The sequence below is a fragment of the Myotis davidii genome, unplaced genomic scaffold, assembly GCF_000327345.1.
Source record: "Myotis davidii unplaced genomic scaffold, ASM32734v1 scaffold575, whole genome shotgun sequence".
Lineage (NCBI taxonomy): Eukaryota > Metazoa > Chordata > Mammalia > Chiroptera > Vespertilionidae > Myotis > Myotis davidii.
The window spans coordinates 1,999,409-2,012,568 of NW_006290306.1; the positions used below are offsets into that span (position 1 = coordinate 1,999,409).

Genomic DNA, 13,160 nt, shown 5'->3' on the forward strand with positions numbered 1-13,160 from the left:
CGTCCGCAGCTCCTGACCCTCAATGTGGTTTTCTCTGTTCTTCTAGTTGTAGAATTTCCACTCCACCAGCCTTCCTATAGTTCTGGATGTTGACCGTCCTGTCCTTTTATTGCGTTTCTGAAGTTGTTGTAGGAGGCAGCAATCTCGGTGTTCCCCTATGCCGCCATCTTAGTTTCTCTGTTTTTATTGATTTTTAGAGAGAGAGGAAGGGAGAGGGATAGAGAGTTAGAAACATTGATGATAGAGAAACATCAATCAGCTGCCTCCTTCATGCCCCTCGCCCCGGCGCCCGGGGATCAAGCCCGCAACCTGGGCATGTACCCTAACTGGGAATGGAACCAGTGATCTCTTGGTTCCTGGGTGGAAGTGCAACTGCTGAGCCACACCAGCCGGGCCTCTCTGTCTTTTTAATGTAAAGTTTTAATTCTTATATAGCATATATAAAGGTGTACAAATCATAATTGTATAGTTTGATGAATTTTTATGATGTCTGCAAAGCCATGAAACCAGCACTCAGAACAATAAACAGCTATAATCAGAACCCAGAAGCCCCCTTGTGCTCCCTTCTAATTGCTAATCACTGCCTTCCCATTCAAGAGAAACCATGATCTTCACTTCCAGCACCATGCGTTACTTTCCTCTGTTTTTAAACTTTATGTAAGTGGAATCATGCAATATGTTATATTTTGCATGATTATCAGTCAGTATTAGTATAATGAAATTCACTTGTATGTAGTTGCAGTTCATTCTCATCATTGTTATGCACTTCCATTGTATGAATATATTACAATTTACTATTTATGCTAAAGTCACAAGTTATTTGAGTGCTTTTTAGTTAGGGACTATCACAAATAGTATTACTAAGAACATTCTTAGACACATTTTGGTGAGCATATGTACACATTTCTGTCGGACTTGTATCAAGGAGTGCAATTATAGCATCATTGGGTGGGCACAGCTTTCATAAATATGGCTAGATTTTCATAGTACTCATAGCAGCTTACACTTTATTTTTCATCTGATGAGATATTTTTTAAAGACATTTTTATTGATTTCAGAGAGGAAGGGAGAGAGATAGAAATATTGATGATGAGAGAGAATCATTGATCAGCTAGCAGCTTACACTTTACTAGCAGTGTATAAAGGTTCCAGTTGAAGAGGCAACACTTGAGTATTTGTAATGTCAGTGTTTCTCATTTTATTCACTTATATGTGTAATTTTACTCATTCTGGTGGAAGCATAGGGTTATCTTGTAGTTTTACTTTGCATTTCCCTGATAGCTAGTGTGGGAGACTGTTTTTTCCGAAAGGTGGCTGCAGCAATTTCTTTCAACACACATGCAGTTCTACAACTGACCTTGCCACTTTTCATTTCAAGCTATTTTAATTTTTTACTGCTGGGATGAAGAATATAGAAATAGATCCAAATACGTATTAGAATTGAAGAAAAAATATATATGGTATTGCAAATCTCTGAGGAAGCATTGTGTGGAAGAGTTGGCCACACCCTCTCATCCCAATCAGAGGATAATTGTTGACTTGAAAGACTTTAATGAAGGCAGGTACCTTTCCCTGGGTATAGTCATTAAAAGCTAATGCAGACCTGTGATGCAGCAGATCTCATGCATACCCAAGAAAAACAGAAGAGAAAGTAGCTGCTTTGCTCTGCAGTAAAATAACATTCACTGATTCATTGTGGGTTTACTGTACAGTCTTAAAGGGAAGAAAATAATTTATCTAGGAGCAGATGTTTAGGTCAACCAATAGAGGAACCAAATCAGCTGCCTGGCCACCATTCTCATGGGTGCAAATATTGTCAATAAAACAGGAACTGAAGGTTCTTCCTTCATTGTCTCCCAGGAACTCTCACCCCCGCCCCCCTCTGCGCCTATGGGACCATTGGCTGAAACCCAGGGTTTGGATGAGACTACCAAACTAGGACTCAGAATCTTATCTGAAGAAAGGAATCCAGGGCCCGTGGGGGAAAGAAGTTGAGCTCTCCTGAGGAAGGGAAAGTGGAGTTTCCCACTTTGAGACTTGGAAGAAGAGAATGCAAGAGGGACAATGAACAAACTATCGTGCTGGAGAACCCAGTTAGAAAGCTGATGGAAAAGCCTCTGAAGTACAAGGTCATTAAGGCCTAAGCGTTCAGCTGCCTACCTTATGGAACTTGAGTAAGTGAGATTTAGCATGTTTGATTCTCCTATGTAGTGAATCCCCCTGGAAATGTCCTAATCTCTTGCTAAAGGAACATGTACTTTCTGATATGTTGGTTTTGTGAACACTAAAGAGACAGAGCGGCAGTGGAAGTATCTGTTCTTGTCACCTCCTCCTGGCCGCCAGTGAAGATGGAAGGTCATCCTAGTGTAGACTGTGACTCTGAGCTCCAGGTGGTCATTGCAGTATCAGAGGATGACACAGAGCCAGCTCCTGAAAGTTACATGGCACCAAAGGAATGTCCTGGAGGGAAATGGAAGATCAAATCTGCTGTGTTCTGTAATTTAAAGAATGCTATTCCCAGATAGGAGATGAGGGCATCCAGAAATCTCCTGAGCTATTATTTGATAAATGATGTTGGGATAATTAGAATATGTTAAGATTCTAGGACACACCAAAACCAAAAATTAAGTCCACATGGATTGAATTGTTAACTTTTAAAAAAATACAGCATGTAAAAATGAAACTATCAAATGCAGGGTAAAATATAGGAGGTCCCCTCCCTCCCGCTCCCAATAATTTTGGGGCATTCCAAAGCAATATATGAAAACCAGATGTTATAAAAGGAAGAAATGTCAGACTAAATCACACAGAAATTAAGAAAAGATACCCTAAATACAGTCAAGATACAGGGAACACACACCACCAGGAGAAAATACTTGTAATATATATTTATAAAAATAGTTGTAGCCCTCGCTGGTTTGGCTCAGTGTATAGAGCATCAGCCTGTGGACTGAAGTGTCCAAGTTTGATTCCAGTCAAGGGCACATGCCAAGATTTCGGGCCCCATCCCCAATAGGAGATGAATAGAAAAATAATCAAAAGATGTAACTAAGGACTTCAGGGAAGAAAGAAATGGTCAATAAGCATATTTTAAAAAACAACTTAAGTCTTTATAATATTTAAAGGAATTCACATTAAGGCAGAGATGGGGAACCTTTTTTTTCTGCCAAGGACCATTTGGATATTTATAACATCATTTGAGGGATATAAACTTATCAACTTAAAAATTACCTTGCTATATTTGGTCAAACATTTAATTAACTCACCCCTAATGCCTTGGCAGGGCCAGACCAAATGATTTCTCTGGCCTTATACGGCTCATTGGCTGGACATTCCCCATCCCTGCATTAAGGTATCAACATGATATTTTTCACCTACAGGTAAAAAAAACTACGGTTTATATAAATATAGAACAACGGTCTGAAAGAATATACCAAACTATGGACAGTGCTTAATTTTGAGGGAGTATAATTGGGGAAGCAGAGCAGGGGTGTTTTTAAAAAAATCCTCACCTGAGGATATTTTTCCCATTGGTTTGAGATGTGAGAGTAGATAAAAACTGATCTGATTATTTTAACATACATTTTGTGACTTGGAAAATTAAAATAAAACTGTTCCATACCTCCTGAAAGTGGAAAATTTATGTTTACAATTGCTTTAAAAAGAATTTAACTATACAGAAAAACAGCCCCAAAGTAAAAGTCACCCATTATTCCACCACTTGAAAGATTTATATAAAGTAACAAAATAAAAGACACCCCCGCCCTGACTCAATGGTAGAGCATCGGTCTGCACACCGATTTTTATGCATGCTATTTGTCCTTGTACTGAATTCATAGATATCTTCAATTATACATTTTCTACAACATACTTCTTTTTGGCGATTCCTCCCCTCCCCCGCAAAAGAAAGAAAAGAAAGGAAAATTAAGGTGCTATAGATATATATTATCCTTTTAAAAATATGTTCTTACTGATTTTAGAGTAAGAGGAAGGGGGAGGGAGAAAGAGAGAAACATCAATGTGAGAGAGAAACATCAATCCATTGCCCCTGGTATGCATCCCGACCAAGAATTGAACCAGAGACCTTTGTTGCACAGCATGACACCCAACCAACTGAACCATACCGGGCAGGGAAGGATTGAATTATTTTAATACATTATTGTTTTCACGGAAGTTCTTGGGTCTGTGACCAAGATAATGGACAATCTGACATCACTTTGGGAAGCAATTTTCAGAAATTTCAAAAGAAAATGTGTGACTTTTTTGTGTTTTTGTTTGTTTTCCCATTGATGTTTAGAGAGAGTGGAAGAGAGGGGGAAAGACAGAGAAATATCAATGTGAGAGAAACATCGATTGGTAGCCCTCTTGCATGAGCCCTGAACAGAGCCAGGGGCTGAGGAGCCTGCAACCAAGGTACGGTGCCCTTGACTGGAATTGCAGCCGACAGACCGATGCTCTATCCACTGAGCCAAACCAGTTAGGGCTTTTTTATGACTTTTGGACCAGCCAGTTGAAATGTTCTCTTATAGTTTGAGTCTTGATTCTGAATTCTTTCTTAGTTAGAACTCAAGTACCAAAGTTGCTGAACCCAGGTCTGATCCCACAGGTCTAAGACCTGGTGCCATTACCTCACCCTACCCCCAAACCCCCCAACCCCCACCCCACCCCCATCTCCAACAGAAACAATGTTTGAACAGTTAATGCCTGAAAAACTTCCCAAACTGAAGAAGACATTAAGTCACAGATTCAAGAAACTCTATGACCCCTAAGGCAGAATAAGTATAAAGAAATCCATACCTAGCCATATCAGCTGTCAGTCTAATTGTCCCTTTGAACTTAATATGCCCCTTTTCCCCCTCTGGCTCCCTGTAAATAACCAACTCTCCAAATGCTAATAAAACAAACTTTGCTGTTTTGCTGGTTCTGTCACTAATGGGTTGAATAACTTTGATCCTATGTTTATTTTGTATTTGTATGTCATGTTTTTAACTTTTTGAAAAGTATACTTTAAAAAAATATATATTTTAATGATTTTTTACAGAGAGGAAGGGACAGGGATAGAAAGTTAGAAACATCGATGAGAGAGAAACATCAACCAGCTGCCTCCTGCAGACTCCCCACTGGGTATGTGCCCACAACCAAGGTACATGCCCTTGATAGGAATTGAACCTGGGACCCTTGAGTCCGCAGGCCAACGCTCTATCCACTGAGCCAAACCGGTCAGGGCTTGAAAAGTATACTTTTGAATATATGTGAAACAAAGAATTCATGAAACAATATTTTTTCTTCTTACAATATTTTCTGTATTATCCCCCCCCTCCATCTTACTGAAAAGTAATTCTGCTTACACTCACTAATCTGATCTCAACCTGCAGTTTGAAAAACTGCCTTAGCAAACTTAGGGCTGGTGAGGGGTGAGGGGCAAGAGTGGGAACGGGTAGAATTGTATTTTAAAAACCTCTTTACATGTGTTTGTTGGTCTGTTTGGCTTCGCCATCCAGGAATCGCATGCCCTCAGACACCGGGCCTTTTTGTTTTGTTTTGTGTTCTCTTGTCTCTCAGCGCTAGGACTGCGGGATCAATTGGGGGTGGGGGTGGAGGGGATGCCTTAGGAAAAGCCCCTCAGCTCGTTAAATCTCAGCGGCGGGTTCCTGGGGGTGATGAACCCGCAAATCCTAACCCCCACCCGTCCGGGTCCTCTGGAAGCCTCGGGGATTTCCGAGAACTTCGGGCACTATTGCTCTGAGTTCGGACCAAGCGAACTTCAAGTTCTCCTTTAGAGTTCTCGGAAGTGCGATGTGGGGAGTCACGGAAGAGGCGGCCATGGTCAGCGCTCTCCAGGTCTCCCAAGCCTAGGTCCTGTGCGTCTCCTGCCTTAGTGTTAGCTGGTCCCGCCCCTGGACTGGGCCGGAGGCTTGCAGCTGTGGAAGGCGGCTTCTGTGTTCCCGTTGGAGGGACTGAACTAGGTAAAGTGAACATTGCCCTTGAACCCGCCCATCCTGATCTATCTCTGGGCGGGCTCCAGGCGCTCGGCACTCGCGACCCACAGGCGCGGCTGCGTGAGCTATGAATCGCATTGCTGCGGTGAGCTGCACGAGGCTGCGGTGGGCGCTGCTGGGGACGCGGGTGGCCCGCCCTGGCCTTGGTCCACTCGGGGCCAGAGCCAAGGCCTCGCTCCCCAGCGCCCTCCCGGCGGCGGACGCAGCCGAGGCTCCTGAAACCGGGCCTGGCGACCGGAGGCTGCGGAGCCTGGAGGAGCTTTCAGGACCAGGGCAGCTGCGCTTCTTATTCCAGCTGTTGGTGCAAGGCTACGTTCTGCACCTGCACCAGCTCCAGGTAAGTAAGCAGGGCCTCGGGACTGGGGAATGGGAAGTGAGTGAGCCCTGGGACAGAAGCTGGGGATGGTGAGACATTGGACAAAAAGTGAAGAACATGGGAACTTAGCTGGGCACCGACTGTGGGGCGTCCTGTAGGGGTTATGTGCAAAGGGCAGACAGCCCTTGGAACTGAAATGAACAGGTCTAGGAGTGTTAAGAACCAGGAGGGCACCAGAAAGAGACTAGGTTTAAAGTGGACAGAGCTTGAAAGAGGAGGGAACTGTCTTGGTAACAGAATGGTAGATGCAGGTATATAAGCTGCCAGATGTTATAGAGCCACTATTTAATTCTGTGGTTATATTGGCTACCATAGATGTCTTCCAAAGGAAATGGCTTCAGGAGGATTCCAGAGGCTTAGCACTTAACCTGGTAAACCCTTAGGGGGAAAAAGATGTCATTTCTTACGGACATTAGACGTGAAGGAAATCATAGACATTAAGGAAAAGGCGCCTTTTTTGTCAATTTTCAGTAAGAAGGATTTATTCAATGGAACACTGATATGAGGCAGGAATGAATGGATAGCCTACTGTCAATGGACAGAGGCTAAAAAACTCAATATTGGTTTAGTTGGAGAAGTTTTTTAGGAAAGGAACTGAATTAATGCACCCACTCTGTCCCAGGCATTTTTCCAAGTGTTAGAATTCAATGAGATAAAGCCAACACCCTCATGGGGTTTATATACTCTGGGATCTTCCCTGTTTCTGAGACTTGGTGGGCAGGCCGTAAGGTACTCAGAGATGCTTTAAAAATTATTCTTTTAAGCTCAGCCCCAAGGAACTAAATAAGCCAAGAAACCAGAATCCTGTATACTTTTTCTGCTTGATTTGACCTCTGGAAATTTGAGAGGCCCTGTGAATGGTCCAGGGTGGCACCTGAGAATTTCTCGTCATTTCTCAGGGGAAGATTACTAGGAGGTTTTGCTCAGGAGTTTCTCTAGAACAGTAACTACCAAAGAAATCCTAAATGACCCTAGGAGGAGGAGGAAGAAGCACAAGAAAGCCAGGAATGTGTGTCCATTTAAATGAGAGGCCACGGCTAGGATTTAGGAGAGTCCCCTAATTCTAGCCTTTATATCCCAAAGATCTGGAGTCATGTGAACCTGGGATGTTCCATGGGAAATATATTAGCCCTTCCCACTGACTACACGTGGCCTGTGTGAATTAATAAAGGGCAGAGTCCTGTACATCTATAAAACCCAGTTAATAACTCTACTGAAGAATAGGGTGCATTCCAGTGACCCACTTTGTATCAGTTCAAATTCATTTGGTTTCTACTCACACTGGCTTAAACTATAAAGCAGCTTTATTGGTTCACATAACTGAAAAGTCTAATAGTTGGGTGCCCTTCAGGTATAGTTTGTTCTAGAAATTCATGAAATCATCAAAACTACAGTTTGTTTTTTCTGCAGTTCTCTTGGCCCAGCTGTCTTGCAGAAATTAGTTGACTAGCTTGGGTTAATTGTCCATCCCTGAACACATCATAGTGGCCACATGTATGTTGTAATTAGCTTAGACCCAAACAGGTTCACCCCTACATCTGGGGTTGGGTCTTTCCCTCTAAACCAGGTGGCTACTGTACAAGGGGGAGAACTGGAATTAATATAGGGCCACCTGACCACAATGCTTCCTGCACCCTCAGTTGTCAAAAATTGCATGAATGCATAAAAATAATCAAATCAGCTTAAGGAAGCATTGTAGGACTTAAGGTGGTAGAGTGAGAATTGAGACATGTGTAAATCAGGCTAGTCCATAAACGCTAGCTTCTTTCTCTTTCCTAACCAAAATAATGTCCATCCAGAGTGTTGGAAAAATGAAATGTGAATAGATGTTAAATGTATATGTATATTTATAGTAAATTGATCTCTTTTAGAGATGTCAACCCCAGGAATGATGAGATCAGTCATCTGTTCTGTAGCTTTTATGGTGGGCTTCCTGGATTGGTGACCCCTCTAATGCTCTGTGCTCATACTTGTCATTTCATGCTTCTTTTTTTTATGGTTACAACATTTTTCTTGTGATGAGAACTGTTAAGATCTACTCGCTTAGCAACTTTCAAATATAATACAGTATTATTAATTATAGTCACCATGCTGTACACTATATCCGTAGGACTTATTTATTTTATAATTGAGAGTTTGTACCTTTTGACCACATTCAATCATTTTGCCCACCCTCCCAGCCCCTGCCTCTGGCAACCACCAATCTGTTCTCTGTATCTATGAGTCTGATTCTGTTTTGTTTTAGATTCTACATATAAGTGAGATCATTCAGTATTTGTCTTTCTCTGTGGGACTTATTTCAGTTAGCATAATGTTCTCAAGGTCCATCTATGTGGTTGTAAATGGCAAGATTTCCTTCTTTTTATGGCTAAATAATATACATATATATATATATATATATATATATATACACATATATATCACATTTTCTTTTGCATCAATGGACACTTAGGTGGCTTGCATGTCTTGGCTTTTGTAAAAATAATGCTGCATTGAACATAGCGATACATGTATCTTTTCAAGTTAGTGCTGTCATTGACTTTGGATAAATACCTAGAAGTGGAATTGCTAGATCCTATGGTAGTTCTATTTTTAATATATTTAAGGAACCACCATCTTGGTTTCATAGTGTCTGTACCCATTTACAGCCTCATCAGTAGTGCACCAGGGTTCCTTTTTCTCGACATCCTCACCAACAATTATTATTTCTTGTCTTTTTGATGATAGCCATTCTAACAGGTGTGAGGTGATATCACCATGGTTTTGATTTGCATTTCCCTGATGATTAGTGATGTTGAGCACCTTTTCATGTATCCATTGGTCATCTGTATATTTTCTTTGGAAAAATATTTATTAAGATCCTCTCCTCATTTTAAAAGTAGATTGTTTTTTTGCTATTGAGTTGTATAAGTACTTTTACATATTTTTTGGATCTTAACCTTTATCAGATATATGTTTGGAATATTTTCCCCATTCAATATGTTGCTTTTTCATTTTGTCAATGGTTTCTTTTGCTGTGCAGAAGTCTTTTCATTTGACGTAATCCTACTTGTTTATTTTTGCTTTTGTTGCCCTTGCTTTTGATGTCAAATTCCAAAAAACCATTGCCAAGAATGATATCAAAGAGCTTACCACTTATGTTTTCTTGTAGAAGTTTTGTGGTTTCAGATCTGATGTTCAAATCATTAATTCATTTTGAGTTAATTTTTGTATATGGGATATGCTAATGGTTCAGTTTTATTCTTTTGCATGTAATTGTCCAGTTTTCCTAACACCATGCATTGAAGAGACTGTCCGTTCACCATTGTCTATCCTTGGCTCCTTTATTGTAAATTAATTGACCATATAGGCATGGGCTTATTTCTGGGTTCTCTATTCTGTCCCATTGATCTACATGTCTGTTTTTATGTCAATACCATACTGTTTTGATTACTATAACTTTGTAATATAGTTTGAAATAAGGAGGCATGATGCCTCCAGCTTTTTCTTTTTCTTTTTTTCCCCCAAGATTGCTTTGGCTATTCAGGGTCTTTGTAGTTCCATATAAATTTTAGAATTGTTTGTTCTATTTCTGTGAAAAATGGCATTAGAATTTTAATAGGGATTGCATTGAATCTGTAGATTACTTTGGGTAGTATGAACATTTTAACAATATTAAGTCTTCCAGTTCATGAACATTGGATATCTCTCCTTTTGCATCTCTTCAATTTCTTTCTTCAATGTCATGGTTTTCAGTGCACAGGTCTTTCACTTCCTTAAATTTCTTTCTAGATATTTTATCATTTTATGCAATTGTAAATGTGATAGTTTTCTTAATTTCGTTTTCTGATAGTTCATTATTAGTGTATAGAAACAAAACTGATTTTGGTATATTGATTTTATATACTGCAACTTTACTGAATTCATTTATTAGTACTGACAGTTTTTTTGGTGGAGTCTTTAGGGTTTTCTATATATAATATCATGTCATCTGCAAATAGTGACAGTTTTACTACTTCTTTTCTGATTTGTATGCTTTTTATTGCCTAATTTCTCTGGCTAGGACTTTCAATACTATGTTGAATACCAGTGGTGAGAATTGGCACCCTTGTCTTATTTCTGATGTTGGAGGAAAAGCTTTCCGCTTTTCACTGTAGACCAGCAGTTCTCAATCTGTGGGTCACGACCCCTTTGGGGGTTGAACGACCCTTTCACAGGGGTCGCCTAAAACCATTGGAAAACACATATATAATTACATATTGTTTACAGTAGCAAAATTACAGTTATGAAGTAGCAACGAAAATAATTTTATGGCTGGGGTCACCACAACATGCAGAACTGTATTAAAGGGTCGCGGCATTAGGAAGGTTGAGAACCACTGCTGTAGACTATGATGTTAGCTGGGGAGGTTGTCATATATGGCCTTTATTATGTTGAGGTAGGTTCCCTCTGTATCCACTTTTATGAGAGTAGTATTATAAATGGATGTCAAACTTTGTCAAATGCTTTTTATGCATCTATTTAGATGATCATATGATTTTTATCCTTCATTTTGTTAATTTGGTGTGTAAGATTGATTGATTGGCAAATGTTCAGCTTTTCTGGCATCCCTGGAATAAATCTCACTTGATCATGGTATATTATCCTTTTAATATATTGTTGAATTTGGTTGCTAATATTTTGTTAAGGACTTTTGCATCTATGTTTGTCAGGGATATTGGCCTATAATTTTTTTTTCTAGTGGTGTCCTTGTCTGGTTTTAGTATCAGGAAAATGTTGGCCTTGCAAAATTAGTTTGGAAGTGTTCCCTCCTCTTCTACTTTTTGGTAGAATTTGAGAGGATTGGTATTAATTCTTCTTTAAATGTTTGGTAGAATTCACCAGTCAGGCCATCTGGTTCTCAGCTTTTGTTTGTTGGGAGGTTTCTGATTATTGCTTAACTCTTACTAGTAATTGGTCAGTTCAAATTTTCTATTTATTCATGATTCAGTCTGGGTAGTTTATATTTTTCTAGGAATTTATCCATTTCTTTTAGGTTGTCCAGTTTGTTGTTCATAGTAGTCTCCTATGATCCTTTGTATTTTAGTGGTATCAGTTTTAACAGCTCCTCTTTCATTTCTGATTTTATTGTCTGAGTCCTCTTATCTTTTTGACTTGGTGAACCTAGCCAAGGCCTGTCTATTTCGTTCAGCATTAAAAAAGAAAGAACAGCTCTTAGTTTCACTGATCTTTTCTATTATCTTTTTAGTCTCAATTTCAATTGTCTCCCCTGTGATCTTTGTTATTTCTTTCCTTCTACTAACTCTTGAGTTAGTTTGTTCTCCTTTTTGCTAGTTCCTTGAAGTCTAGAGTTGGGTTATTTATTTGAGATCATTCTTATTTCTTATTGTACACATTTATTGCTATGAACATTCCTCTTAGGATGCTTTGCTGCATCCCATGAAGTTTGGCTTTTACCACTTTTTGCATCCTTCACCTAAGCCGGGGTGGGGAATGTCCGGCCTGTGGGCCTTAAAAGGCCTGCAAAGTCATTTGGTCTGGCCCTGCCAAGGCATTAGGGGTGAGTTAATTAAATGTTTGACCAAATATAGCAGGCTAATTTTTAAGTTGATAATTTTATGTGGCCCTAGAATGATGTTATAAATATCCAAATGGCCTTTGGCAGAAAAAATGTTCCCCACCCATGACCTAAAGCCTCCATTCCCACTCTCCATTGGACATCAGCATCAAAGGCCAGATGATCTGTGACTTCCTGAACCGTGGAAGCTTTGTTCTGCCCCACAGAATTTTATTTCCAGCTCCAGCTGCTCCAGCAGCTCCACTAGGTCACCTTCCTTGCTTATCTGTGACTCAGTTGACAGCGTGAACAGCACCATCTTGACCCTGGGAAGAAATGGTGTCTGGGTTTCGTCTCCCTTGCTGCTTGCTTGATCTACCTCTGCAGTCTACTCATGCACCACTACCACATCAGTGCCCCAAAGAGCATGTTTCATTATATTGCTCCCCTGCTCAGGAATCTCCACAGGCTTGGGGAATCAGCTTTAAACTCCTCACATGGACATTTGAGACCCTAGCCTCCTTTCCCAAGCACCCCTCCCTTTATGTTTTGGTATGTTGTATTTCCATTTTCATTTGTCTTTAGGTATTTTTTATGTCTCTTTTTTTTTTCAAGAGAAACATCAAAAGTGCTTTATGCAAAGTAATGTCCATTGCTAGCTACACATTTCCCCCAATCTTTCAGGCAATTTGTGGATACCGTCCCAGTAGAACTTTTCTTGTTTTGAGACAAACCATTCAGAGACCCAGTTTTCCACTTCTTTGTACGTTTTGAAGTGCTGCTTAGAAAGTGTGTGTGCCATCGATTGGGACAAGTGGTGATCTGAAGGAGCAAGGCCTGGTGATCCTTTAAAATCTTTCCCATTGCTTGTAAATGATTGGAAATAGTTTGCTGAGCAATGTTTAATCTTTCTGCAAGTTTTTTTTATTTTATTTTTTAATCTTTATTGTTCAGAATATTATAGATGTTCCTCTTTTTACCCCCCATAGCTCCCCTCCACCTGCTTCCCACCCCACCCCAGGGCTTAGCCCCACTGTCCTAGTCCATGGGTGTAAGCTCTTTGTCCAATCTCTTCCCACACCTCCCACAACCCCTTCCCCCGAGAATTGTCAGTCTGTTCCCTTTCCATGCCCCTGATTCTATTACATTCACCAGTTTGTTCTGTTCATCAGATTTTTTATTCATTTGATTTTTAGATTCACTTATTGATAGATATGTATTTGTTCTCTCTTTGTTGTTCATAATTTTT

General features: G+C 40.2%; 1 protein-coding gene across 3 annotated transcripts in view; it reads left to right on the forward strand.

Moving 5' to 3' along the window:
• Nucleotides 1-5,790: 5,790 nt before the first annotated feature.
• LOC102761397 (sterol 26-hydroxylase, mitochondrial) overlaps nt 5,791-13,160 on the forward strand; it is a 31,637-nt gene continuing 24,267 nt past the window's right edge. Inside the window, exon 1 of one of the 3 annotated variants that reach the window (XM_015563631.1) lies at nt 5,791-5,966. Coding sequence is in view for 1 of the 3 variants with exons in the window: in XM_015563628.1 (XP_015419114.1) it covers nt 6,067-6,336 (270 nt within the window). In the remaining 2 variants the exon portion in view is untranslated. The other 2 variants (XM_015563628.1, XM_015563630.1) reach the window with 2 other exon arrangements.